The sequence below is a fragment of the Hipposideros armiger genome, unplaced genomic scaffold, assembly GCF_001890085.2.
Source record: "Hipposideros armiger isolate ML-2016 unplaced genomic scaffold, ASM189008v1 scaffold_807, whole genome shotgun sequence".
NCBI lineage: Eukaryota > Metazoa > Chordata > Mammalia > Chiroptera > Hipposideridae > Hipposideros > Hipposideros armiger.
The window spans coordinates 80,369-105,725 of record NW_017732157.1 but is presented as its reverse complement, the minus strand read 5'-3'; the positions used below and the strand labels follow the sequence as shown (position 1 = coordinate 105,725).

General features: G+C 42.0%; 1 gene segment (V, D, J or C); it reads left to right on the top strand.

Moving 5' to 3' along the window:
- Positions 1-17,656: 17,656 nt before the first annotated feature.
- LOC109374256 (T-cell receptor alpha chain V region PHDS58-like) lies at positions 17,657-18,280 on the top strand. The segment is given in 2 exon segments: positions 17,657-17,842; positions 17,973-18,280. Coding segments are annotated over 2 exon segments (354 nt in total).
- Positions 18,281-25,357: the final 7,077 nt, after the last annotated feature.

Genomic DNA, 25,357 nt, shown 5'->3' with positions numbered 1-25,357 from the left:
GATCCTGAAGGACTGAGACAAACTTATCACAAGAGTTATAAAATCCAGAGTCAAAAAACATGTATAAACAAATCTTATAATGCCTTTACTAATGTACTACTCAAGTCCAAACTTTGTTTAGATTCCTCACTAATAAATACCCATGCCTGTTTAGATTCCTTTCTAATGAGCACTAACTTTCTTTGTCCTGTCAATTTCTCATAAATTGTTTCTTTGTCTAAAAAGTATAGAAACGTGCCTAGTTCAGTCACTTTTTTGAGTCTGGTTTTATGAGCTGAGCATCATATTGTGATTCTCTCATACACACATATTGTTTTTTTCTCCTGGTAATCTAGCCTTTTGTCAATTTTATTATTTTATAACTAGTCCAGCCATAAGAACTATAGAAGGGTAGAGTAGGGGATTTTTTTCCCTAACTCCTCAACAGATGTTACATTTTAAACAGATATTTTTTAAAATATTGTGGCCAATAATATTAATAATAATAGTACAAAAACAGTGAAAAAGCAAGGAATGGACTAGAATAAGAAAGAATTTGAATAAAACAGAAGAGTTTTAAATTAATGGGGGAGAACAGAATTATTCCTCAAATTGTGTTGTATCAGTTGTTTAGGTCAGAGATTCTTAGACTTTCTCTGAAGTATCTCTACAGAGCAGGGAAAATGAACATGACCCTTTCCTTCCTGAAATCTGGACGATGAGGGCACAGTAGTTTATTGTAGTTTGCTCTAAGTATAAACAGTTTCATGTTTACTTTAAAAAATTGAGAAATCCTTTGTATTTTATTGTATATTATCTCTATATTAATTATGGTGCGACCTAATCTTTTAAATAATTTAACAATGGACCCATTCTCCATTTTTTCAGTAAAAATAGTGCTCTCGGATGATGCATCATGTTTGTTTCATGTTTTGTCTTGAGGGCACCAGTACTCTAATTTGAGAAACACAAAGTTGAATATTTGTAAAAAAACTAAAGTGTTTCAAAACCACCAGACAATCAATAAATATTGGCTGAATGAATAAACAAAGAACCTTACATGATGAAGTAAATCCCAGCGAAATTAAAGTAATTAAATCACAAAGTTTAGTAAAATATATAAAATGTATATTAATCAAGTAACTAAATGGGGAAGGACTTTTTAAATTTAAAAATAATGGAAGAGGGCCGGCTGAGTGGCGCGATGGTTAAAAACTGGCTTGGGATGCCAGAGGGCCCCGGTTCAGATCCCACATATGAGGGCCAGTGACACTGCCCTCTTCAGCTAAGATGCTGAACAACAGCTCGACCTGGAGCTGGGCTGCCGTGAGTCGCCGGCGACGGCGTAGGTTGCAGCCCCTGTGGCAGTGGCTTGCCATGGGCTACCGTATGTAGCCAGCAGCCAGCGTGAGCGGCCAGCAGCCGCAATGAGCGGCGGTCCAGGAGCCGGCGACTGATCTGCCTCACCCGGGAAGAGCGCAGTGATGGTGCCAGCTTGGGCCAGTGAAGCAACGTCTTCCACAACTAGACTGAAGAACAAAACGACAGCAACTTGTCTGTTCCCCTTCCCCCAATTCCCCAGCACTGTTCCCAACCCCCCAATTCCCCAATAAAAAAAATAATAATAATGGAAGAAATCAAGGGGAAAATAGATTTTATTGCATAAATATTAAAAGCTAATTTATTTTATGAAAAAAATGACCCAAGTTACATTCAAACTGCAGTTTACTGTTAATTTACTGCTAATTTGACAACAGATTAAGAATTTAAAAAATTATTTTTATATGCATAAAAAACATTAATATTCAAATTGGTAAATATACAGAAGATATGATTAGACAATTTACACAAGAAAAAAACAATGTGGAAAATGTTTAAACCTACTGGTAGTCATAAAAATGTAAACAACTGTTGACGAAAAACATCCAGCCTAAGAGAAAACTTATAAGGGTTTATTTGAGCCAAACTGTTGACAATTGCCGGGAAGCAAAATCTCAACGGATTGAGAAAATGCTCCGAAGAATGGCAGTTTTACACCTTATTTTATACATAAAAGCAAAGGAGGAAGGTTACATGAAATCCATTGGTGATAGATTAAGGGCGTGGGAGAAAGCAAAGCGGGGAAATCTCTGGGATTGGATAAAAGTAAATTGAAGAGACAGGTACTTCTTTTACATAGGTGGGTGCAGGATAGCTAACAGCTTTTTACAGCACATAGAGAAGGCAATCAGAAGACAAGCATAATAATGAGGAATTTTGCAGTTTTCAGCTCTGGTCCTGAAAAAGGATTAAAGATATTATCTTAGGTACAGAGAGACAACAGGCCCACTGAAAAGGCAAAGGTTAACTTAATGAGGAAGCTGAAGATGTGTCTTCCCACCATGGCCCACTTAGTTAAACATTTTTGTGTGTGTTTGTGTTCACGCCATCTTAGTTTTAGTCTCCTAAGCTTGTCAGGTTTAACCTGTGGTCCCTTTTCCATCCACACAACTTAAAACAACTCATTAAGGGGTTATAAGAACAATTTAATAACAATTTTAAAAAAGAGAACTTGGACAGGATGTAGTGAAATAGAGAGATACTCTAGTGGGAGAGTAAATTTGTAAGCTATTTTGAAAAGTAATTTAAAAACGTGACTTAGTAAGACAGGTTAGTTAGTGTAACAATTAGTGAGAAATTTCTAGGTAGGATGAGCAAAGATAAACATATCTCCAGGCCTCTGCCCTCAGCCCTGACCAAACGGTCATAGCCTTAAAGATAATTTTCACAGACTATCCAATTACATTCTAAGGTGACTAGATTATTTTTTGAAAAAGCCTCCTCCAGGCTGAAATGGCCAATGAAATAAATCTAACCTGTTCAAGCTGGCGCCGAGTAGAGTGCCCGTCCCCTCTCTTCCGGGGGAGCCGGGCTCCGGGGACAAGGGAGGCGAAAATATCGCCGTCTTCGTATCCCGGATGAGCCCCCAATTATGTTGTGGGGAACCCAGACAAAGAGACAGGACACCAAGGCTTGGGAAGCAACTTTTATTAATGCCGGCACTGGCTCAGTGGATTCACATCCAGAGGCTGAGCCCCGACCCAGGTGGGACTTGGGCTATATACCCTGAAGTTTCCAGGTTAGCAGCTAGGATACCTTATTAGGGCATATGGCACTGTGTTAGTTTCTGACAGGCTACTGGCTGAGGTAGGAATTTAGAAATATTAAACGTGGAAGTCTTGCTGACCATACAGTCCAGGAACGTCTTTGTCTGAAGCCCTTGCAAAATCCTTAGTGACCACATGGTCTGGGAAAGCCTTTGTCTAGAGCCCACTACCACAATACAGCAAGATACTGATAATGGAGAGGAGCAGAATATGCCACCCTAGAATGTTCTACTTTGTCATGTGAATTATTTCAAGCTGAAGACAATCAGGGCCCAGTAGATGCAGTAAAATATTTTTGCCTCCCCATTAACTGTCTAAAATAATTTAGATGGGGAGGAGGGGTCTGTACCAGGGAGAGAGCTATTATCAGAGGCAACTTTCTATCAGAAAGACTTATCTGCATGGCATGGCAAACATTTGTTTACCAAACATTTTCACTTCTCATCTTCCTTTGAATTATTGTACTCTTTTTTTGAAGCGCCAGATCCCTACCCATTCTCCGTAGCTTGGAATGGCATATAAGCCTTAATTACCTGATTACCTGAGAATCTCATATGTATGAAATTTGTTTTTTTCCCTTTAATCTGTCTTATGTCAATTTAATTATTAGGCCAGCAAAATAACCTAGAAGGGAACAAAGGGAAATGTTTCTGCTTCTACAATAATGTATACCCTTGTTTGATAGGATAAGTAGTGATTTTTCTGTTTTGATTCTGTTTTCTATATTTTCCAAAATATGAACCTTATTTGATTTAAAGTCTCTCTAATCCATCATTTTCTGTAAATTCTTTATTCTTTCTTTCTTTATTTTTTTAAAAGATTTTATTGGGGAATTGGGAGAGGGGAACAGCGTTGGGGAATCCAGGAAGCGGAAAAGACAAGTTGCTGTCCTTTTGTTCTTCAGTCTAGCTGTGGAGGATGTTGCTTCACTGGCCCATGTTGGTATTATCTTGTGCTCTTCCCAGATGAGGCAGATTGGTCGCTGGCCACTGGACTCACGGCAGCTCACGCTGGCTGCCAGCCACTCAAGGTAGCTTATGGCAGCCCACCGCAGCTTCACTAAGCCGTCATTAGCAATCCAGGGCAGCTCAGCTCCAGGTCGAGCTGTTGTTCACTATCTTAGCTGTAGAGGGCGCAGCGTCACTGGCGCTAACATGGGATGTGATCTGGGGCCCCGGCTCAGAGCTGGCATCCCAAGCCAACTCCCAACCAATGCCCCACTCGGCCGGCGCTCTGTAAATTCTTTAAAATTCCTCCTAGCTCTGAAGTTCAGTCACCTATTACAATGAGAAAGCAGCAACGGGCTCCTGACTGGTTGTTCAGTCTCTATTGTATTCCCTTTCCTATATTAATTGTTCATATTTATTGAATCCTTACTGTGTGGAATTTACCTACAAAGCATTTTATGTAATTAGTCCATCTATTCCTCTTAATAACACCCTCGTGGTATTACTGTTTTACTGACAAGGAAGTAAATAATTGAAGACATTAAGTAGCTTGTTCAAGCTCAGTCAGAGAGAATAATTGGAAGAGCTGGGTTTCAAACTTAGATTAGCTTGAGACTGGAACACAATCTCTTAAAGATTACTGCACAATGCCTATCAACCTACCCCTGCAAATTACTCTTGTGGACAAACAGCCCAATAAAATATACAGAATTCCATTTTCATAATATTACCTGCTCAAAAGTCTCAGTAGTTCTTTGCTAATAAGTAACCTACCAAAAAATCCGGGCATTCAAAATATGCTTTATAGACCCCAAATCTCCTTCCAGTATTATTTTTCCAGATTTATTTCTCATTATACTCTAGCCCATTCTTTCTTTCTTCCATGCCTTCATCCATCTGCCTGCCCATTTATCCATCTATTCATCCATTCATCTATCATTTAGGTCACAGAGTGGCCTAAAAGTATTTGAGGAAATGACTACAATATATTTATCATGGCAGTAGCAAAGTAGAAAAGAAAGAAATTCTGATATATGCAATCAGAGAACTGTTATATTTTAAAAACAATGTACAGGGAATCTCGTAAGCATTCTTAATGAAGTGGGAAACTTCACTGATTTGAGTCCTTACTGGATTTAAACAGAGTATTTACTTAGGTTGGCCCACCCAACAAGATCAGGCTGAAACACTGTTTGAAGTATAATTTTCCTACTTGTTGGGGGGCCAACAGGGATGAAGAGAGGAGGTTCACTCCCTGGATCTGGGAAAGTTTCCTAGGACTCAACCATGTGTTCGCCTCTGCTTTACATTATCTAGAGTTCATGACATCCTCAGGCAACTGTTGTGGGAACAACAGAATAGTTTGACTGGGCATTGGAATGGAGACCTTGGAATGAATACTTGATCATTTGTCCTGTATCAAGCTTTATGTATTACTGAGACTCAATAAACATTCTTCTACAATTGCAACTTAAAGTGTGATCTGGGAACCAACATCACCAGTAAGATTGTCAGAAATATAGACTATGCAGCCCTACCTTAGGCCCAGTGAAACAGAATCTGCATTTTAGCAAAATCCCTAGGTAATTTGGAGAACATTAACTCTGAGAAGCCCTGTTCTACAGGGCATGCCATTAGTGTATTATAAAAACCTTCTGAACACAAGATGGCAGTGTTTCCTATTCCTTTAGGTGCTTTCTCAGATTTGATACCAAGTTCATGTTAAAGTTGGATTAGGCGTGTGTGTGTGTGTGTGTGTGTGTGTGTGTGTGTGTGTGTGTGTGTGTGTAAAGGGCTGAGCAGGCTTGTCACTGATTGGCTGGGTAGGGAGCAGGTATTTCCTCTCATAGAAGAACCACCCCAGTAACACCCACCAAACAAAAGAGAATGGTTTTTCTACTGAGGGACTTAGTCCATTGAATATTTCAGGTCCCAGTTGGGAAAAAGAATGGAGCTGTCCCTGGGAGTTGTTTTGGTGGTTTTGTGGCTTCCAGTGGATTGTGAGTTGGAGGTGATGAGGACAAAGAGATCCAGGGACATAGCCCACTGGATGGAGGGGAAGGGCCAGGACCCATCTGCTGCATCTTTGGTTATATCTGGGGCTGTGGGAAGAAAATAGGAGTCTTAAGAGTGTCAGTATAGTGACTAAACCTCCTGTTTCTGGCATTGTGTTTCTGCTTAGGGGTGAGCAGCCAAAGGACGGAACAGAATCCTCTGCACCTGAGCATCCAGGGGGGTGAAAAGGCCATTCTGACCTGTACTTTTGCAAATTATTCTCCAGCATTCTTACAGTGGTACCGACAAGATCTGGGAAGAGGCCTTGTCTTTTTGCTACTAATACGTGAAAATGAGCGCAAGAAACAGGCCGGAAGACTGAGGGCCACCTTTGATACCACCATCAAACAGAGTTCATTTCATATCGCAGCCTCCCAGCCTGCAGACTCAGCTACCTACTTCTGTGCTGCAGACACACTGCAGGGCTCTGCCACCCACTTCCTGCACCCAAACCCTGCTACCCATTCACAGTCAACAGAACTGCTGGCTGTGCTGTCTCCCAAAGGCTTACCACAGCTCTTGGAAAAATAAAGTGGGGGTTATTTGAAAGGGTAGGTAAAAGTGTGAGACAGCACTGGATTGACAGGGAGTGGGGATCCAACTTACAGTCGGAGTCCTGCTGATACTGGCTAAATGACTTTGAGCAACTCCGGAGATTTGCAAGTCTCATTTCCTCCTCTAAAAATGATGGGCTTAAACATGCAGTTCTTAAGCTTCTGTCAGCTCTGAAATTCAAACAGTATAATTTTTCAAAAATGTCCTCAAGAACGCATGAGAGCAAGGAAAGAGGATTTGCTTTACTATTATTATTTTTTAAGACAGTTAATTCTGCTCAGCTTTTGTGACTAGGTCAGAACAGCATGAGAAATATACAGGATTAAACACATTCCTTTTAAACATAAAAAGTATATTCCTCTAGATTAAAAAAAAAAAGTCGGGCTGGCTGAATGGCTCGTTGGTTGAGAGGTGGCTTGGGAGCGCGGGCTCTGAGTGCCGGGGTTGCGGTTTGGATCCCACATGGGCCAGTGGCGCTGCACCCTCTACAGCTAGGATGGTGAACAACAGCTCGACCTGGATTTGGGCTGTTGTGGGTTGCTAGCGACGACGTGCGCTACAGTGGGGCTGCAGTGGACTGCTTTGGGTGGCAGGCAGCCAGCATGAGTGGCCGGCAGCTGAGGTGAGCTGCTGTGAGCCATTATGAGTGGCCGTCCAATGGCTGGCCACCGACTGCCTCAGCCGGGAAGAGCGCAATGATCACGGTACCAACATGGGCCAGTGAGGTGACGTCCTTCACGGCTGGACTGAGGAACAGAGGGACAGCGACTTGTCTGTTTCCCTTCCCCAATTCCCCAACTCTGTTTCCTCCCCCAATTCCCCAATAAAATCTTTAAAAGAAAAATAGTCTGAACACTTTTGAGATCCTTCTGAGATAGTGTGGCAGTGGGCCCTAGACAAAGGCTTTCCCGGACCACGTGGTCACTAAGGATTCCGTGCTGTAGCAGGGAGCTTCAGACAAAGGCATTCCTAGACTGCATGGACATTAAGACTTCTGCGTTTAATATTTCTGAATTCCTACCTCACCCAGGAGCCAGTCAGGAACTGGCACAATGGCCACATGTTCTAATAATAAATTTTAGCTGCCAACCTGGAAACCTCAGAGTATATAGCTCCTAATTCTGTCCAAACTGGGGCTCAGCCTCTGGATGTAAATCTGCTGAGCCAGTGCCAGCATCAATAAATGTTGCTTCCCGAGCCTTGGTGCCCTGTCTCTCTGTCTGAGTTTCCTGCAACAGTAGGAAAAATTATAGGCAGTCAGGGAAATTGCCACGGTGGAGGGAATCAGGGTGGAAACCAAACAGAGCCAGGGAAATAATTTAATTAGCTGACAGATGGGTTTAAGCCACAGGACCTGCCAGAGTGACAAACTCTGGTGGGGGAGGAAGGAAAGTTTTTTTCAAGCCTATGACAAATAAGTCTGGGATCCCCAGGTAGAATGCATATCTTCAGGGAGGTTAGGTTGATTAGCATAACATTGGTCAGAAATCCTCAGGTAAAATGCATATCCTGAAAGCCTCAGACTTGCCTTTGGAAGTCTCAGATTTGAGCTAAGGTATTTCTCTAGGAACAGAGAAACAATTAAGCTAATTTAGCTCTAAGGAAATTAGAGCTTTTTGAGGAAACACCTCCGGGTTGAGCAACAAATGCAGTCCCAAAATGCGCCAGCCAGCCTCTCTCCTGACATACAAAAGGTATAAAAACCAAAGCTTTTGCCCTAACTAGCAGGCACCTTAGTCGGGACCCCCTCTTATTTTGAGAGCTGTTACTTTCTGCCCTAATAAAACTGTCCTCTGCTGAAACTGATGTAGGATATTTCTTGTGCTGGGGTTGTAGTCTCATGAAGCCAAAGAATGTAGACACGGACCAGAGAGGTAAAGTTTGTAGCAGAAGATAGTTTTATTAAAGCAAGAGAAAGGTTACAGCTCCCGAGCAGAAGGGGTACCCGGAACTGAGATGCCCACTAGCTAGGATAAAAGGCTTGAGTTTTATACTTTTATTTCTGCCTAGGAGAGGGAATGCTGAAATACGGGTGCCTGTTATTAAGGTGTTTATCATATTTGTTCTGTTGCTCAGCCTTGGGAAGCCCTTTTGTAAAGTCCTCCAAAATGACTTTGTTGCTCTGGGGCATGATTGATGTCTCTGTTCCAGTATGAGGGAGTTATCTTATAATTTTGAAAGAAATGGCTAGTGTAAGAAATATCTAGTGTTTTATCTTTGCTCAGTCTACCAGGTAATCCCTGACTGCCTGACGTTGTACTAACTAACCTGTCTTAAATTCTTGTCTGGTCCACGTCTCCATTCTTCGGTGATACCAGACCACAAATCCCGGCGTGTATGTACACACACACACACACACACACACACACACACACACACACACACACAGCTTTATTTCTGATTAACCAGACTTTCATGTGTCATTTTGTATAAAAGAGCTCCCATCAGTGAAGAGTGTCCAATCTGGGTTGTCTAGGGGTATTTTTGTAAATTTGTTCAAGCAGCATAAGTTTGTATTAAAATCTGTTGGCTTAAGAGGCAACTGTCTGTAAGCCAATGACTATTATTGTTACTGGCCAACCAAGTGCTCGCCCCCGCCCCCCCCCCAGACTTAAGTTTTCTTTCCTATAGAAATGTTAAGTCTCCTCCCTAGTTTCTTAGCCCCAGGATTTGATCACTCTTCTCATCAGTCTGAATTCTAGGCTAAACATTGTTCCTAGCCTGAATCCTAGAATTCTCCTATCCCCCTGCTTCTTGATTGCTTTGTAAATCAGTTTCTGAATCCTAAGCAATAGAAGTCTCCTACCCTTGCTTCAGATAACTACTTGAAAACCTGTGATTCCTAATATCATCCAGGCCAGTAAGCTAAATACCAAACCCATTCTGGGCCCAGGCAACTGACACCACCTGAGTAACAGGCTGAATGGCCACAGGCTTCATGAGAGCTAACTGATTTATTAATTAAAATCTATTTTTCCTCATTCAGGGACCTTAGGGATACAGATGACACCCCAGCAAGATTGCCAGCCACAACCAAAGAAGCCAACACGGTCTTCCAGGCGGATCTCGAGACCCAGTCCTCTCATCTGAGATCAGCTAGGGCGAGAGTTCCGTGAATCCCCCAATAGGCAGGGACAGCTCTTACGCCCCTGCCCAGCAGGAAGCAGATGCAGAAGAAGAGACCTCCTGTCCCTCAACTTCCCATAGAGATTTTATGGGAATCATGTCTCTCAAGAGGAAGGCTAGGTTAGAGGCAGGCAGTGAGTGGGTCTCTGCATCCCTGCACGTCCCACAAGATGTGACCACCCAGTGACCTCCCCTCAACCCGAAACTTCTTTTCATTGTAACTATCTACCCCTGAAACAAATGGGTGCAAAATACCCAACTAGATCAGACCAGTCACTTGCACCTGCACAGTACCTCTTGTCAATCACAGGTGCCAATCAAGTGATCCCATGCCCAAAGGGGAACAGCCCATTCTAGAGAAAGGGGATAAAAACTCCAAGTCCTGGGAAGTCCACCCTTTTTGGACGCCTTCCCCCTTTTTGACTGCTTCTTCCCTTACCGAGCCTTTTGAGCCTCGCCTTTGCACGTGGCCTGCTCCAAACTCTTTGGAATGTAATTTCTGTTCTAATAATGGGCCCTTGAGCCATTCTCCACTGTTTGGGCCTATGGCTACTTCTTTGAAATGTACTATCTCTTAGAATAAACTACTTTTTCAGTACTTTACTCTGGCATCTCATTCAATTCTTTGCTCAAGTTGCCGAAGACCTGGGCTTTGCGCAGAGAAGGGCCCCCTTGCTGACAGCATTATTAGCATTGAAAAACCCTTGGTGTTGTGGTGCTAAAACTGTAAAGCCTTGCCCCATTGTAAGCTTAGTGACTTCAGGAACTAGGAGAGCAGCCGCTGCAACTGCTCTGAGACAAGCTGGCCAGCCACGTGCTGGAGGTCCAGCTCCCCACCTAGACAGCCCACCGGCTGCTGTGAGGGATCCTAAAGCCATTCCCTTCCCCTCTGTTACACATAAATGAAAGGACTTTTTTAGCGGGAAGGAAAGCACTGGCTCCAGAGATGGGACTCAAAGCCCATTTATCTTAACTTTAGGTGACATTTGTTCACCCTCCAGGAGTTAGGTCTTCTGATGGCTCACAGGAGTAGGAGTGACAGCCTTCCTTTTGGGGGAGTCCTGTGGAGACTTAAATAAGTTTAATTCGAGGGAAGTAGACACTATTTGACTCTACTGACTCTCTGAAGCTCTAAAACCTTTGGGGTGTTTACTTTTTCCCTTTAGGACTTGGCCCCCTATATTTTTTAAGTGACTGTTGAATCTTTCCTAAGCTAACAACATAGGCGATAACAGAATTGAGGTTAGAATCTAAAGCAATGGACAGTAGTTAGAGCTAGGGCTTAGAGCCCTCCTGATAAAACTTGTCCAGCATCCTTTTAAGTTTGATTTGTTTAATTTACATTTTTTCCCCCCTAAGGTATAGACCAAGGGTAAGGAACAGGCTGAATAAAATGAGCCCACATCTGGGAGCTTTCTTTATCTTTACAATTGAACAGTTTTTAGAGGAAAAAACGTCCAGAGTGAGCAGTTGAGACAGGATAAATGGCTTCTATAAACTAACAGGCTTGCCTGTCACGTCAGGGTCACCCACAGTTTTGCCCCTGTGATGAGAACAGTTTGGGAGCCACTGGGAGCGTTAGGCCCAATAGTGATCATAGCTATTGGTGGGAAGGACGTTGGTCCTACCCCCTTCAGAACAGGGGGCAATCCCTCCTTCAGTGTCCTGTACAGTGCACAAGGGACATGGCTGCTTTGGAGGATTAGAACACTCCTTATTCCAGTGGTCTGGGCTTCCACATCAAAAAAGCAGGCTCCTTTATTTGGTATTTTCTCTCCTGGAAATTTTGGGGTGCCCTAAGGTGGCTTTAGCCGTGGGTTGTTTATAGCTGTGGCCAACAGCCTGGCTTTGTTTTTGGTCTCATCCTCTGGTCTCACTGTTCCTTTATTCCTTGTTTTTCTGTCTTGGTTGTTAAAGACATTTAAACAAATTCCTGGCCTTTTTAAAGATCTGAGCCTCTTATGAGAGAGGGAGCAGTGGGCCAGGACCATTATGATCCTGTCAGGTTAAGGAGAATAAGCTTCCTTTACATTGGCCTATACTCTGATGCTGAGGAGGACACATGGACTCTAGCAGTCCTAAAATATAGAAGTTTACATAACTATTAGCAAAACTTGGTAGTTGTTACTATTGTGGATCTTAGTTTTTTTCCAGTAACCAAGAACCTGATTAGGACAATTATAAAACATAGATAGACCAATAGTCTAAGAAATTTGTTCTGTTTGAGAGAGAGAGAGAAAGAGAGAGAGAGCACTTAACTCTACTAGCTTACTTACTTTTGATATTTAAATGTATTCATTGATTATATTTAGCTTAACTATACATAAAACTCTCTCAAGACTTTTCACAAACCTTCTACGAATTTTTAAATTTCTTTAAGAGTGTATTTTCATATCTTATACCTTCCTTGAAAACACACATCATTTCCTTTCATATTAGAATCCATAACCTCTAAAATCTTAATTTTTACTAACAACCAAAAGCAAGCAATTAGCACTTTTGGTAATATATTTTGTAACCTTAAAAAACCATAGGCTTTTGTAATAAAACATAAGATATATTTATTAACAGATCTTGATCTATCTTTTAACATTTCTGTGACAAGAAACTAGAAATAGATGAACTTAGCAAAACTAAAATCTTAAGTTGTCAATAGATGTTGAGAAATCACATCTAAGCATCCCCAATATATGATCATTACTGAAAAGTTTCACTTAAAACCTTAATTGAGTGACTTTTTATTAGTTCTTAACTCTTTGAGATCCCAAAGTTAATTATACAAGCTATTTTTTGACAAATTTTGTGGCAGAGATAACATGATTTTGAAGTAAGCTTATTTAGAATGTTAGCACACATGTTAGCACACGTGAACTTAGGCCATCTCCCTTACAATGAGTCTCACTGCCGGTGGTCCCTGTGGGAACAAGACCAGCAGAGTAGGAGGAGGTACCTCGTCTCAAGAGACTGAGAAAGGGATGGAGTGGAAGAATGGGAGGAAGAGGTGGAAGGGGGTCCTGAAGCCTGAGGAAATTTAGCCAAACACAAGCGGGATTGGTCATTTCCAAATTGTATGGCAGCTTGCAGGGCTGTTTTGTCTTTCAGAAGAGTTAAGAGTCTGATTTAAGAGTAACATGATATCTTTCCAAGAGAGGTCAAAGATCTGAGTTAAGTTTTGGAGGACTTCTATGTACCTGTCAGGGTCGTCTGCAAACGTCCCCAAATTGCCCTTTATTTGTCTAAGATCCTGTAAGAAAAAAGGGACCTGAACTCTAGCAGGCCCACATTCTCCAGGCATTTCCTATAAAGGGAAAAAATTTGTCCCATTCTGGGAGCGCTTTCATGTAGGAAGTCTTGAATGTGTAGGGTAATTAGCAGGGGCGTCCCTCAGAGCCAGCTCTGGGGGGAGGGTATAGAGTTTGGGGATGATCTTTTGACTAGGTTCTTCCTATGGGGATGGCCTCCCCTGGGGATGGGGATCCCGCTGGAAGTTTCTTTGAATGGGCATAGGGAACTTCTGACCATTCGCCTTCCCGTCTGCAAAACAAATCTAGCTGTCTGATAGTATCGTAGTTAATATTTCCTTCTGGAGGCCATGTTTCCCAGCCTTCTAATTTGTATTGAGGCCATGCTTCTGAACAGAAGACCGGGCGCCACTTCTTTCAAGTCTGGGGATTGAATTTACCCTGATGATTTAGGATGAAATTCTGGGGAGTGTAGGCGCATGAGGGCTGATAACTTGCCTCCCAATAATTTATCTGGCGCATCCTCCAGATCCTGAGTGGGCCAGGGAGACGGCATGACTTGGTTCTGAGGTGGGTGGGGGGACATGGTGTGCCAGGATTTAGTCATGCCTTACCTGGGCAGCTGGCCCATGTCCTCGGGTGGGCATCTACCTAACTCCGTGTGTGTCCCCTCCTGGACTTCTGATGCAGGCCTGTGGGCTGATAAAAGCAGTGGCTGATAATGGGGTGTTTGGCCTGACTCTGAGTGTCTTTGAAATTGGTGGCACAGTCAAGTAGTGGTGACACTCCGTATAAAGATAGTGAAGGAGGGAGTACATGTCCAAGGTCTGTAGGGAAGGCACACAGTGCAGACGAAAGGGTGTGGCAGGGCATCATAATGTCCAATATGTAAGGGGGAGTAGATAGAGATATTGGAAGCCTCAAAAGGCTGCTGATAAGGCTACTTTCTTTCTTTTTAAAAAAATTAGTTTCCAGTGTACAAAACAATGCAATAGTTATACTTTTCACCCCTCACAAAGTGACAGCCCCTCTCCCCTCATCCACTGTCCCCTCACCCCCAATGTCATACTTATCTTTTACCATTCCATTGACTCCAATCCCCACACTGTACTCCACATCCCATGACTATATATATGTATTAAATTAAAGTTGACATTCAATATTATTCAATAACAGCTTCAGATGTACAGTGCGGTGGTCAGGCCCCTACACCGTCTATGAAGTGGTCTCCCTAACAAGACATGAGTCCATCTGACACTCTAAAAAATGTTTACAACATTATTGATTATACTCCCCAAACTGTCTTTTATATCCCTGTGGCAATATTGTAGTTACTTATTTGTGTTATCTAGTCCCTTCCCCTTCTCTCTCATCCCCACCCCCCTCCCATCTAGCAACCATCAATTTTTCTTCTATGTCTCTGGGACTATTTAATTTTTAATTATATTTATTTATTTATTTATTTATTTTTAGCTGAGCCATCCTGTCACCTGTTGGCAGCTTAGTGGCAGTTCAGCTCGGGCTGGGAATTGAACCGGCGACGCTGTTGCTCAGTGCTCGCACTCTTGAGTGAGCTCTTAGCCAACTGAGCCACTCAGCCAGCCCTGGGACTATTTCTGTTTACATTGCTCATTTATTCAGTTCTTTAGGTTCCACATATAAGTGAGATCATGTGGTGTTTGTCTTTCTCCAACTGACTTATTTCACTTAGCATAATGTTCTCTAGGTCCATCTATCATTGCAAATGGTAAGATTTCATTCTTCTTTATAGCTGAGTAATACTCCATTGTGTAAATGTACCATAGTTTCTTAATCTAGTCGTCTACCGATGGGCATTTCGGTTGTTTCCAAGTCTTGGCTATTGTAAATAGCACTGCAATAAACATAGGGGTGCATATATTGTTTTGAATCAGTGTCTTGGGTTTTTCTGGATAAATACCTAAGAGTGGAATTATTGGTTCATAAGGTAGTACCATTTCCAGTTTTTTGAGATACCTCTATACTGATTTCCTTAATGGCTGCACCAATCTGCAGTCCCACCAACAGTGCACCAGGGTTCCCTTTTCTCCACAATCTCACCAGCACTTGTTATTTGTTGATTTATTGATGATAGCCATTCTGACTGGAGTGAGGTGGTATCTCATTGTGGTATTTTATTTGCATTTCTCTAATGATTAGTGAGGTTGAACATGTTTTCATATGCCTGTTGGCCATCTGTATGTCTGATAAGGCTACTTTATTTCTTTTTTGTAAGATTTTATTCGGGAATTGGAGGAGGAGAACAGTGTTCGGGAATTGGGGAAGGGGAACAGACAAGTTGCTGTCCTTTCATTCTTCAGTCTAGTTGTGGAGGATGTCGCTTCACTGGCCCATGTTGGTATTATCATTGCACTCTTCCCAGGTGAGACGGTTGCTCACCAGCCATTGGACAGCTGCTCATGACGGCTCATGGCAGCTCATGAAAGCTCATGCCAGCTGCTGGTCAGCCCTACTGCAGCCTACGCTGTCGCCGACGATTCACGGCAGCCCAGCTTCAGGTTAAGCTGTTGTTCACCATCTTAGCTGTAGAGGGTGCAGCATCACTTGCTCTGTGGGATCTGAACCGGAGCCCTGCTGCTCAGAGCTGGCGTCCCAAGCCAACTCTTAACCAATGCGCCACTTGGCCGGCCCAAGGCTACTTTCTTATGGCAAAGTGAGTCCGGAAAATGTCTCTCCCCTAGGATCTTGCCTGATGGTTTGCAATAGCACAGGTGTAAAAGGAAAGTGGCCAGATATTCGGGACCCCAAGGGTGGAGCCCCCTCTGGACTTAGGCCGCTAAGTAATTGCTGGAAAGTCAACAGTGGGTGGAAAGGGCACAAAAACAGCAGAGATGTAGAGGCTAGGTTCCATGTTCTTACCTGAAGATGTCTTGAGGCTGGTGTGGAGTGTTGAGGAGGTCTCACAGGGAAGAGGCCCTGGACCAAGCATCTCAGGGGTTGAGGAGAGATAGTGTCAGGATGAAAAAAAAAAGCAGTAAGGATGGAGGAGACATTCAACCGGCTTCCTTTCGGGTGGTTGTGCTGGGAAGGGATCAGTGTGGCCTTTGAGTCCTACTGTGGAGTGACCATGGCCGAGGGCCGCTCATCTGCCTGCAAAGGCCCACAACCTAGCCACGAGCCAGTATCCAGCCTCCTTGAGAAAAGGAAAAGGCAGTGGAGTAGCAGAGAGGGGGGGGAGAGGGAGAGCCATCGGCCGGCACCACATCGGGCCATCGGGTCAGGAGAAGACCCAGGGAGCCTTCAGAATGCATCACAGAGTTGCCGTGACCAGCGTTTCTCAGATGCATCCAAGAGTTGTTCACCCCAGACTTGCGCTATCCTTGGGCTCTCCTCTTCCCCACTAGAGAGGAGGCAGTTGGGCTAAGGCCAATATTCCTTCTACTCAGTGTCTGAAGGGATTAACCAGAGGCCTTCTGCTAAGCCTGTCCTTCGAGTTTTGAAGAATAGCAGCCGCGCTTGTCCTTTTAACTAGCTCACGAAGGCCCATTATTTGTGTGATAGGAGAAAGGGACAATAAAATATTGATGAAGGGCCGCAAGTGGGCAAGGCAAACAGAAAAGTACAGATCATATTTATCTCTTTTTGATCTCGGGCGAGCCCCCAATAAATGATGCAGGATTTTTTTTTGGTGTGTGTGTGTTTATATGTTCCCAGGATTTGTGGTCTCGTAGCACCAAAGAATGGAGACATGGACCAGAGAGATAAAGTTTGCAACAGAGGGCAGTTTTATTAGGCAGAAAGTAACAGCTATCAAAATGAGAGGGGTCCTGACTGGGTTGCCTGCTAATTTTGCAGGGCAAAAGCTTTGGTTTTATACCTTTTGTATGTCTGGAAAGAGGGGCTGGTTGGTGCCTTTTGGCACTGCATTTGTTGGTCAGCTCAGAAGAGGTGTTTTCTTAAAACTGCCTAGTTTCCTTAGAGCTTAATCAGCTTGATCAATGACTCTGCTCTGAAAGGAGTATGTTAGCAGAGCTGGCTTTGATGGAAGGGCTCCTGACAGTCTTATGTTATGTTAAATAACCTCTTTGAAGATATGTATTCTACATGGGAATTCCTGACTTGGAAAAAGAGGCCTTCCTCCTCCCCCACCTGTCTGTCACTCTGGCAGGTCCTGTGACCTAAACCTATCTGTTAGCTAATAAAATTATTTCCCTGGCTTTGTTATTGTTTCCACCCTGATTCCCTCCACCGTGGCAATTTCCCTGACTGCCTATAATTTTTCCTATCTCAGTTTTATGGCACTCAAATAATTTTTAAATTGTCGTGAGGGACAGGATTGGCTCTTCCACGCGTCGGCAAACTTTTGAGATGGAATGTACCCAAAGAGCCGCATGAGGCTTGTGAGCTGCAGTTTGCCAACCCCTGGTCTAGATCTTTGGTCCTGTGTCTGGCCTCCAGAGGGCGATGTTGGACAAACTAGAGATCCCTGTTTTTCTGAAGATCAGCACCTTCCCCTCAGCCCCTCCTTCCTGTAGCTAGCCTATTGAAGCACTTTCATAGAGTCCTTTGAAGACAGACATAAGTGAGGAGAATCAGAGATCAGAAAGCACCCAAGATGAACTAACAGTTTTTGTATTTTTACCTAAACAAAGGACTTGTCTAGCCCAACTTTACTGACACCTCCTATTTCCAAGAGCTGGGTTCCACAACTGCTTGCTCAGGGGATATCTTCCAGAAAGAAGCCTGCAGCATTTCCATTAACCAGCCATGCTCCGGTTGCTCTTCTCAGTACTGGGGATGATTTTTGCCCCGAGTGAGTAATAGTCTATTATGATCCTTAGTTCCACAGAAGTAACCATTTTCTTATTTAAATTTTAACAGAAATAATTTTCATAGTGAAGTCTTTACTACTTTTTTTCACTGATATAATATTAATATTGCAGGAGACACCAGAGCCCAGACAGTGATCCAGCCTGACAACCACATCACCATCTCTGAAGGCGCTTTACTGGAGCTGAAGTGCAAGTATGTTTATGGTGCAACTCCTACCCTCTTCTGGTACGTGCAGTACCCCAGCCAAGGCCCCCTGCTTCTCCTCAAGTACTATGCCGGGGACACCTTGGTTAAAGGCATCAAAGATTTTGAAGCTGAACTTAGGACGAATGAGACGTCCTTCACCCTGAGGAAACACTTTGCCCACTGGAGTGACTCGGCAGAGTACTTCTGTGCTGTGAGTGCCACAGTGCTGTAGATAGCATGGGGAGCTGAACACAAACTTTGTGAGACACTAGAGAGGATAACTGCATCTGAAAGATTTTGGATTCTGACATTGTAGGAGCCATGGTCTTCTTATTACACAGTGTGGAGGTGCTCAGGGACTTGCCGAGCCGGTGTGGGGCGGGTTGGATATGAGAGTTGGGACATGGCACAGGACAGTTTTACTTTTCATTCATCATTTTAGCTTTCAAAAATCTAAAACAAAAGTGAACTCCTTTTGATGACTTATCGCCTTCTTACAAACTTATTGCCTTCCCAACTTAAAAATGTAAAGATAACTCTCCTGGAATCTTTCTTCCTGGATCCATTCTGTGCTGGTTAATTTCCCTCATTTTTAGGTGGCCCATCTAGAAAGGAGGAAATGATTGGGATGATGAATAGCTTAGAATACGCATGCTCATGCAGATTTTAGTAACTTATTAGAAGTATTGCAGAAATGTTTACGATTTTTTCAAAGACTATTAAGGAGAGAAGAGACGCTAAATCTAGATGTCAAATTATATTTTTTAAAAGTAAAGCTTGCTTTATTTTCCCCAATTATAACAATAGCTTCCTATTTTTTTGATTCTGAAATTATGGAAATTCATACCAGAAATCCTCAATAATGTGAAACAGTAATTTTTACCAATTTCTCACAAATGCTGTCATTATTTTGTTTTCTACTCTTATTCTATTTTCATATTATTTTACTGTTGGACTCTCATAAATTTTTTTCATTCGTTTGAAACTGCAATTACAAAGTATAAAGTTTAGGCATATCTGGCCCCTGAAAATCTATTGATTAAGAATTTCAGTAGGAGGGCTGGCTGAGTTGTTCAGTTGGTTAAGAGTTAGCTTAAGAGTGCGAGCTCTGAGCAACAGGTCTGCCGGTTCAATTCTCACATGGGCCAGTGACGCTGCAACCTCGCTGAGCTGCCAGCAGGTTGCAGGATAGCTCAGCTGGTGAAGCATGTGCTCCTAACAACAAGACTGCCTTTTCGATAGTGGGTTACCCGCTCCCGCAACTAAGACTGAACTCGGGCACCTTGAGCTGAGCTGTTGCCTGGATGGCTCAGTAGATGGAGTGCGCACTCTTAACGACAAGGTTGCCAGGTTCAACTCCTGCATGGGATAGTGGCTATGCCCACCTGCAACTAAGATTGTAACATAGCACCTTGATCTTAGATGCCATGAGCTGCTGACGGGCAGCCAGATGGTGACTGGCACCCTCCACAACTAAGACCCAAGAACAACTTGGCTGGTCCCCCTCCCCAAGTCCCCAACACTATTCCCCTCCCCCAATTCCCCTCACTCCCCCCCAAAAAAATTTAAATGAGAAGTAAAAGGTCAAAGGGAATGTGAATATGTATGACTCCCTTGGGTAGAATGAAAAAAACTCTATGAGAAGACTTTATATTGTTAAGTACCTGAAGTTTTGAAAGTTAATGACAAATTTGAAGGAAAGTGAAGGGAAGCATGAGGAGGAAAGTTGGGCTTTTTAGTTATGTGTGCTTCTTGATGCTGTGATGGATAAGAGATTAAGATTATAGAAATTCAAACTTATAGAGAATAACAGCAAATTGTGTTCAGCCAAAGGGGACACCAGTAGGAATCAGCATTATTTTTCAAGTCATATTGATTTGAAGGATTTCTGAAAATGGGATAAAAGACATAAAGTTATTCATAAGAAATTTATACTGAATTGATCTGTTTTGTTTTGAGTGGCTGATTGTCTTAATGAAACTTATGGTTACTGATGAGGCAGAAAAAGAGCTAACAAAAAATAGGCCCCAGGGGGATTAACAGAAGGTGATTTGATCAGTACTTTGCCCAAGCTGAGTCCACTCTCCAGGAACTGCCCAGGCTCAGCCCCTAGAGATAAATTTTTCTGTCAAAACACCCCTAGAAAAAGGAGATAAGACCCTGACCAGAATTGTCCAGTTTTTAGAGCCTGCACAGACTGCTGGAGCCTGCTCTTAGCCTGAACTCTGGCCTCATTATTATCCAATTAGAACAAAATGAACATTATGGCTTGGTTCCCCTTGTGGGTTTTTCTGTATGTATTCTGGGTAAGAAAGAGCATGTGCAGAAATAAACCAGTTATATAACCTGCACACGTCAATCAAATAGCCTCAGTCTATACATGGAATGTCCTTATTTTATATGTCACATCCTCTGCTGTAAGAAAATCACCTACACTTTGCTATATAAGAAAAGTGTACTGGAAGATTGGCACAGTTGTCTGCTCTAGACTCTGCCCCTGGCAGCTTCTCTACCCAGTGCCTTTCTTCTTGAATGAACTTTCTAACTTCTATTCCTTTGTGCCCTGTGAAAGTCACAACCCGTGAGTGGTCATGACATTTACCAGCTCAAATCCATGATCCAAAGTGACAGCAAGTGGGTATTTTCTCAGTATGTATAAGAAAGAGAAATGCCAATTTCTTTCAATTCCAAACTGAAGCTGAATACTGAGGAAATACAACCCCTGGCACCAAGAACCTCAAGCAACTGAGAAAACATTTTCCATCCTGACACCAGCAACCCTTCCTGAAATATTACAGTTTGTTTTATTTACATAATTATTTTATAAACATGAAAAACTTTACACGATATATAAATATATTAAGGAGAAAGAAGAAATCCCAATTATTTTAACGTAATTGTATTTGCTATATGAAAAAATTTTGTAACATATTTTAAAAATATTATATATATCTTTCAATATTAATATAGTTATACCCAAATTTAAAGTTTCAATTTTTAAACAATAAATAAAATATTACAGATAAAATGGCTATCTCTTTATTTTTCTCCTCAATCTCTCTTTCTCTTTCTGAAGAGGAACTTATCAACTTTGTTTCTCAAGTCTGTGTTTTTATATTGCCAATACATATGTTTATCTCTAAACAATGTGTGCTGAAGTATTTTTAAAATTTACATGATTGCTATCACACTGTATATGCAATTGCAAAACCTGTTTTTTCGTTAAAATGTTTTTTAGGTGTAGAAAAATATATACATATAGATAAATTTCATTACTTTAACTGCTATATAGTATCCTATCTTAGGAATACATCATATGTCCCTTTTTGATGGACATTTGTATCCTGCAACATCACCAGTGATGGTCTTAGGCTGAACTAGACAATCATGTATAAAACTCAATAGGTCACATAAGTTTTGGCTTCTGTCATGCCAGGAGTGTTTTTAAGAGGAGTCCCCTCAGAAGTATAAATAAATGTTCAGGGACTATCCTTTGTGCATCTCCCCCTGCCCATCTCCCATATCAAAGGCTCAGGTGTGAGGGAACACAGCCAAATAGGCCACTCAGATTTAGAAACTCCATGTCCCCAAATGAACTAATATCTCCTGCAACAGTTACAAAATCACTGCCCCAAAGTTATGGCTTCCTACCAACTACTCATAGTTCATTTACTGTCTAGATGCAATTTACCAATAAGAGATCATTTGACCTAGCAATGTTACCTAGAAATACAGCTGACATTCCACCTTTATCAAATTTCCAAACAGAGGTAGAACATTAACCTAATTTTTTCATGTAAGAGAAAAGGTTTTGTTAATCTTTTACACAGGGGGTGTTTTGAAGTTTTTATTATAAAAATTCTACAAGGAATATAATTATGTTTCCTTATATATAGGTGCAGAGTGTTTTATGTTATACACCCAGAAGGGGCATTGCTGGATTATATGATTTACACTTTTATTTTTTAAAGATTTTTATTGGGGAATTGGGGGATGGGAACAGTGCTGGGGAATTGGAGGAAGGGGAAACAAACAAGTTGCTGTCGTTTTGTTCTTCAGTCTAGTTGTGGAGGACGTTGCTTCTCTGGCCCAAGAGCACCATCATTGCGCTCTTCCTGGGTGAGGCAGATCAGTCGCCGGCTTCTGGATGTCACTCACGCTGGCTGCTGGCCGCTCACGCTGGCTGCTGGCCGCTCATGCTGGCTGCTGGCTACACATGGTAGCCCATGGCAACCCACTGCAGCAAGTGCTGCAGCCTACACAGTCTCCGGTGACTCACAGCAGCCCAGCTCCAGGTTGAGCTGTTGTTCAGCATCTTAGCCTCTAGGGCAGTGTCATTGGCCTTCATATGTGGGATCTGAACTGGGGCCCTCTGGCGTCCCAAGCCAGCTCTTAACCAATGCGCCACTCGGCCTGCCCTGATTTACACTTTTAAAAACTTACTTGCTATTGCCAAATTACTCCAAAATTTTCTTACCAGTTTTCACCCTCATCAGCAGCATAAAAGAACTCCTATTTCCTCACATCCATGTACTTGTTATTTCCTGTATCACATCCCCTCTACCCTACCTGTATTTCCCAAATAAACTGCTTATACTCAAATCCCTTTTTTAAGGATGGCTTCTGGAGAAACCCAGTCTAAGAGTTTTGATACAGAAATGGTCCTAGCAAGCAAACAGATAGAATGTGCTGGAATTAAGTTATTCCTGTTTAGATGGCTACAAGGCTCCTACTATTAGAGGTAAGTGGGATGGTGATAAGTCCTGGCAAGTTACAGCATCACAATGACTAATTACTTGTGGTGAATTGGCGTGGGATTCAGGTATAAGTTGTTGCAGTAGCTTACGTGGTAACTTTAGCATTTGAGAGTTATTTTGAAAATGGTAATTTTATGTGCTGTGGAGTTGCTTAGTAGTTCGTTTCCAGCAGGGAAGAACAAGAACAGAATGGAACCAGCCAACAGCACTGTTTGTCTTTTACCATTTTTAACCAACAATGATCTTCAAAAGATAACAGCTTCTGCTTCCTTTTTGACTCCCAAATCTTGTGAAAATTCACTTTTGTACTCAGAACCATAATAATATGATCTGTAGTTTCCTACCTCAACCAAGTTGACAATAGAATAACCCAATATAGAAAACTGAGAACCACTATGAGTAGAAAGGTGAAGGGAAAAACAAAATCTTAACCTCCTGCACATCAAACTCTTTCAATCCCAAGATTCCTCAAATTTTCTTTCATTACAATTAGTGGGAATTATTCTGGAATCATTACAAATATCTAAGCAGAAGGAATGGTTATAGGTCCAGCTTTAAGCAGTGGAGGACTGTTATTACAAATGGGAGACCTTAGCTGAGAAGTGGGGATTGGATCAGAAAGCCTGGAATTCAGAATTTAAAAAAAATGTATTAATTGTGAAATGTTAGGCACAGATACACATTAGAAGGGTCTCTTCTCAGGAACAAAGCAAATCTCTTGTGTCATTTATTGCACACACATTCAAAAGCAATTATTGGGCAATTTACTAGGTGCATGTGACACATCTTTAGAGTTCACAATGAGGTCTTAATAAAGGCCTAAAACTTTCATGTAATAATAGACAAAAACATATTTGTCAAGCTTAATTCCTGGTTTTCATGTGTGGTGGTTGTTTTCACATTCAGTCCCATTATTTTGAAACACACAAAAAACAAAAACAAAAATTCTAAATGACTTATGGAACACTATAGTGGTTGTAGTCCACTTTCAGCTGTTATCTGTACTAATTAATCCAGAGGTCTTCTGATTACAAAACAGTTCTACCAGTTTCTTTAGGTTTCAACTGCAATTAACTCAGTATAGATAAGGACTTAGTTCACTGGTGTGCTGCCTTATATATTATCAACTGGGCATCTTCCTTGTCTCCTTTAATACTGCCTTGCTTTACTGGGGAGAACCTAAATACAGAGGGTGCCAAAAAAATGTATACACATTTTAGGAAAGGAAAAAACTGTATTAATATATGCCGATAACAAAAGATGAATACAAGTCACATTTGACTTCTTCAATTACAAGAGGTGCTCAAAGTGGTTACCATCAGCGTCCAGACACTTCTGATTACGGTGAACTACTGCTTGAGCAACGTTGACCAAAGTATTAACATCTCTTAAAATGTGTATATATATTTTTTGGCACCCCTGGTATATTTTGCACAATCCTTTCTTTCATTATCTAGTTTAAATTCTGTAATTGACAAGCATTGGTGTGGTAGTAGGAAAGTGGAAGGGAAGGAGAAGCCATTATTTTTCTGTATTGGCTGTGGGCAGGCAGCTGAGATTACCAGCAGTGGCTTTGTTGGACTGGCTTTCTTCTTAAATATCACCCACTTTGGTGTTGCAGGCAGCTGGATTCATTATACTTCAGAATTTCTCGTAATCAATGTTTCTCGTCTTAGTTTTATCGGCTGTTCCAATGCCTGTATGTATAATTCCCTGTATTAAATTTCTTCCTACTTAAAATATTTGGATTTGTTTTTAATTTTCCTAACTGACTTTTGACTAATATTAATATATCTGGGTAAATCTGAGCCTCTTAAGCAGAGTTTCTGAGCTCTTGAAGTCAGGATAACTGAATAAAATCTATATGTATTATTAGCTGGTAATTAGCTTAAGCAAACTTTGTTTTTGATCACATAGTTCTGATATATTTCACTCAAACCTATTGCAAAATTCCTCAGTGACATTCATATAGGTTTTAAAATAAATCAAAACACTTTATTTTTATTTCTTTTATTTTTCAATTATACTTGACATTCAATATTATTTTATATTTCAGGAGTACAGCATAGTGGTTAGACTTTTATATAATTTATGCAGTGATCCCCCTGATTAGTCTAGTACCCCCTGGCACTATACATAATTGTTGTAACATTATTGATTATAGTTTCTATGTTGTGCTTTACCTCCCCATGACTATTTTTTTTTTTAAAGATTTTATTGGGGAATTGAGGAAGGGGAACAGTGTTGGGGAATTGGGGAAGGGGAAAAGACAAGTTGTTGTCCTTCAATCTTAGTTGTGGAGGGCGTAGCTAGCTCAGCTCCAAGTCCAATAGCCATCCAGCCGTCTGTTGGCAGCTCGCAGCTGCTCAGCTCAAGGTGCTGTGTTCAATCTTAGTTGCGGGTGGGCATAGCCCACCATCCCATGCAGGAGTCAAACTGGAAACCTTGTTGCTAAGAGTGCACACTCTAACCACTGAGCCATCCGGCCGCCCGTTGGCAGCTCGGGCGCAGCTCACTGGCCCATGTGGGAATTGAACTGGTGACTCTGTTGC